This window comes from Tupaia chinensis, unplaced genomic scaffold (assembly GCF_000334495.1).
Source record: "Tupaia chinensis unplaced genomic scaffold, TupChi_1.0 Scaffold149964_1, whole genome shotgun sequence".
Classification (NCBI taxonomy): domain Eukaryota; kingdom Metazoa; phylum Chordata; class Mammalia; order Scandentia; family Tupaiidae; genus Tupaia; species Tupaia belangeri.
In genome coordinates this window covers 630,672-634,641 of record NW_006209805.1, presented here as the reverse complement: position 1 = coordinate 634,641, position 3,970 = coordinate 630,672, and the positions used below count along the sequence as shown (strand labels likewise).

The 3,970-nt window shown below is 66.6% G+C and overlaps 1 protein-coding gene across 1 annotated transcript in view; it reads right to left on the bottom strand.

Moving 5' to 3' along the window:
• ABCA7 (ATP binding cassette subfamily A member 7) overlaps positions 1-3,932 on the bottom strand; it is a 20,048-nt gene extending 16,116 nt beyond the window's left edge. The window contains 11 exon segments of the mRNA XM_027769562.1: positions 143-383; positions 519-635; positions 838-977; positions 1,050-1,260; positions 1,396-1,476; positions 1,742-1,818; positions 1,934-2,046; positions 2,125-2,266; positions 2,416-2,509; positions 2,583-3,666; positions 3,792-3,932. Coding sequence (XP_027625363.1) covers positions 143-383; positions 519-635; positions 838-977; positions 1,050-1,260; positions 1,396-1,476; positions 1,742-1,818; positions 1,934-2,046; positions 2,125-2,266; positions 2,416-2,509; positions 2,583-2,648 — 1,282 coding nt within the window. The 5' untranslated portion in view covers positions 2,649-3,666; positions 3,792-3,932.
• Positions 3,933-3,970: the final 38 nt, after the last annotated feature.

The following is a 3,970-nucleotide window of genomic DNA, read 5'->3' as shown; positions in this document are numbered from 1 at the left end:
CGCTGCAATGCTGGTGTGACCCCGCGCCCCGGCCGAGCCCCCGCCGCTCCTCCCGGGACGTCGGGGCTGGGCCGCGTGTCCGCCCTCACATCCCCCCAGAGGGCGGCTCCCCACTCTGACCTCCACAAGGCCAGGCGTCTCCCGCAGGACAGGGCTGCCGCTCCCCCCGGGTTCCCAGGACAGGGCCTGCCTCCCACCCAGAGCCAGGCCCTGACCTCCATGACTCGGCCCAGCGTGCCCACCAGGAGCCCCACATCAGCATGGGCCTCGCGCCAGCTGTAGCCGCCCCTGCTGGGGTCCAGGAAGGCGCGGAGGACTTCTGCCCCGTCCTGGCCCCCGGATCCTGGCCGCTGCCTCTCAGTACCTTGCATTTGCAGCAGCGCCTGCGGGCGGCAGGTGAAGGTGGGGTTCTGCATGAGGCCCTCTTCCCATATCCACACCTCAGACCCCAATTCTCCGGTGGCCCCTGCTGGGAATGGGACCTCCCCCCCCCGCGCGGAGCCTCCATGGGGCCTCACCTGTAACAGGGCCACGTTTGCACTGTCGTTCATGAAGGCGAAGATCTGGGGTCCCAGCACGCCCCAGGCCTCCCGGATGTCCCTCAGCAGAGCCAGCTCCTCGAAGGTCCGGTTCACCTGCAGGGCGGAGGGGCGGGCGGAAGATGAACCGGCCCTCCGCCCTGTCCTCCCTGCCCCTGCCTGCTCCCCTCTGGGCCTCTGTCCACACTGGCAAACTCCTGCACCGCCCAGCTTTGGGCACCCGGCCTGACCCACCTGGGCTGGCGAGCTGCATTGCTCTAACCTCCACCCCGCCACCCCGTCCAGCGCGGGCCCCCACCTGGGCCATGAGCTGCCTTGTGAGTGGCGTGTCGGGGGCAAACAGCAGTTTCCCGAGGATCAGCGGCTTCAGACGTCTCCAGAGCAGGCGGGCCAGCGGGTGATCGTCCAGGGCCCCCAACAGCTCCGAGCAGGCGGGGCCTGGTTGGGGGTGCCATGAGGCCCAGCCCAGCCCACAGCCCCATCTCCCAGAGGGGGAGCAGGGTCACTCACTCAGGCTGCTATCCACCAGAGCGGATGCCGGCTCCGGCCCCACCAGCTCCCGCAGGTTGTCAGCCTCGTACCAGTTGAGGGAGGGCCCCCCCGGGGCGCTGGGCCCCTTGGCGCTGCAGAGGGCTTCTGAGACCAGCTCCAGGGGACTGCCTGTCCCTCGGGGGCCACGCAGCAGTCTTCTGAGCTCCGCCAGGCTGGGCAGCGCCAAGAGCTGCAGAGATCACCCGAGTCCTCACAACCCTTGCCCAGGGCAGGCGCCCCCCACCTCCGAAAGGCTCCCCTCAGGCCTGCCGGGGCTGCGCCGCCACCCCAGTCCAGGTGGGACAGTACAGGCATGGCCTCCTACCTCCTGAGCCAGGTCCTCCGCGGCCTCTGCAAAGCTCCGCATGGACTCCTGGGCTTGGCCCAGCACAGGCCCCAGGGACTCCTGGGGAGAGATGACGAGAGTGACCGTGAGGTGACTGAGCACCTGGGGTCCAGTGCTGTACCATATGCCAGGTAGCCCACTCTACCAGAGTCCCCGCTTTACAGGCGGGGAGGCAGGGTGCGGTCTCTCAGTGGGCGGTCCACTACAGTGCCAGCCTCGCCCCACCCTGGGCCCTGGGCCAGCCCTGGCAGGAGGCAGGGCTGGGAGGTGCTGGCCCAGCTGAGGAGCACCCCAGGGTTGTCGTGGCCCACCCGCCCCACCTCACCCCTCGGAGCAGCGTCGTCAGCAGCTCTGCGGCCAGTGAGGGGGGATCCAGCCGCCGGACACCATGGTGATGCAAGACTGGGGGAAGAATGCTTGGATGCGGGTCGGGTCCGGCAAACCTCGGCCCGGGAGCCCCCTCTGCACCCCGGGGCCATCTCCCAGCTGGTTAAGCTGAGGCCCAGAGCCTACTCACCTGCTGTGTGGGCAGCCTTTAGCGTGGGCATCAGCTTCTGCAGGCCAGCCAGAGTCCGGTGGGCACTGGGGCCCCCCAGCACCCTGCGGGCATCAGCCAGCAGCCTAGAGACCCTGGAGAAGTAGGCGGGTAGGAGGTGGCACTGCCCCACCCAAAGCCCGTCCCTGCCGCGCCCACCGCCTCCTACTCACAGGGAGTCCTTGAAGTTGCTCAGGGACCCGGGCTCCTCGCCGGGTGTGGCCTGCGGGAAGCAGGTGTTATTCACATTGCAGATCAGGCCCTGGAGCCAGGGCACGGTGCCCGCCGACGGCAGCGGCTTGTTCTGGAAGTGGCCTGCAGGGCGACGCCTGGCTTTGGAGGTTTTTCGGCCTGTGCCCGAGTCCCCACCAACTGCACCCCTCCAGCCAAGGGACAGCACGCTCAGAACCCAGCGCCCTGAGGATGGGGCCCTCACACCAAGCGCCTGGACTTGGGGGTCTTACATTCATGGTGCTCCACGGGCGGGTGGGAGTACCGCACGGCCACCAGGATAAAGAAGAGGAAAAGGGGCCACAGTAGCTCCACGAGGAGCTGGATCTGGGGAGAACAGGCGGGAGGTAGTGGGGGGCGCCGGGGCCCCGCCCTCCCCGCCCTGCGCACCGAGCATTACCGGCTGTCTCCGGCGGTACACGAAGTTCTTCCAGAGCAGCAACATCAGCTGCGTCCAGAAGGCCATGGCGGGACTGGGCGGGGGACAGGTCGGGGAGGTGGGGCAAGGGTCAGGCTGTGCGGCTGCGGGCGACTCCCTGCGAGCCCTCCCCGGACCTCAGTCCTCGGACCGGTGCGCAGGGACCTTGGAAGCTCGGGTTGGAGCGAGGCACTTGATAAAAGGATTCCCCCGTGCTCTGGGATGGAGAAAGCCAATGGGAGCCCCGCCCGAAGCCGTCCTCGCCTCTGATTGGCTGTCCGGACCGTCGCTCCCTGCAGGAGCCGGCTGCGGTCTGGAAGACGATCCTCTAATCCTTCAGGGGACAGAGCCTCTGACAACGCTTTCACCCCCGACTCCCGCCCAGCTCCGCCCCGGGCACCGTCCCAGGGGAACTCCTTGAGGTTCTGTCCTGCAGCCTCATCCTTGACCAGGTAGCGTTCCCTTCCCCCGCTGCTCCCAATGGTAACAGTATAACGAGTATTAACCGTGCTGAACGTTGTGCACGCAGGTTGGAAGGATAGACAACACCCCGATTTCCAGAAATGGAGACTGAGGACGGAGGAGCAAACCTAAGCTCTTGGAGAGCTGGGCTGGTCCAGCGCTGCTCACCCTGTGTGTATTAGTGACTGCTCAGGGGAACCACAGGACCCAGGATATGAGTCAGGAGAAAGGGCAGAGAGAGCGGCTCCTGGACCAGCGATACCTGATCCCGTCCTTTCCTTGGGCTTGTCCAGCTCTGGCCTATCGTTCAAATGAAGAAACTGAGGCTGCTGCTGAGCAGGAAGTTGCCAAGGCCTCCCTCCAGGCGGGAACTGAGACCCAGAGCTCCCGTCCTCAAGCCAGGGTTCTTTTCGCTTCCATCAAGTGAGACTCAGGGTCTGGGAAGACGACCTCAGTTTCTCTCTTTGTAAAAGGGGGCAGGGCCCTCCGAGGAGTACTAAGAGGGAGAGGCGGCAGGTGCATGTTGGCAGGCCACCTCAAATGACCGAGATGCCCAACGTCCGCTGAAGGATTACGGTCAACTCAGTCGCCCCCACAAGACTCACTGGGAGGAAAAGAAAAATGAATCGACGTCCAGGCTCGCCGGCAACCCTATTGCCAGGGAATTCGTTTCCCCGTACCCCGCCTTCTTAAGCCCCGGACCTTCCTCCTTCTCCAGGCCCCTCTCACCTTTCCGAGGCCCCCACACCCCAGCTCTTGCAGCGCCCCTCCACCTGCAGCGGTGCTGGAGTGCGGCGCCTTTAACCGGAGCCCCCCGCGGGCGCGGCGCACTGGCGGCACGCCGCCCCTGGTAACCAGGCTCAGGGAACCGCTCCCGGCCCCGCCCCCAGCCGCCGCCCCTCGGTGGC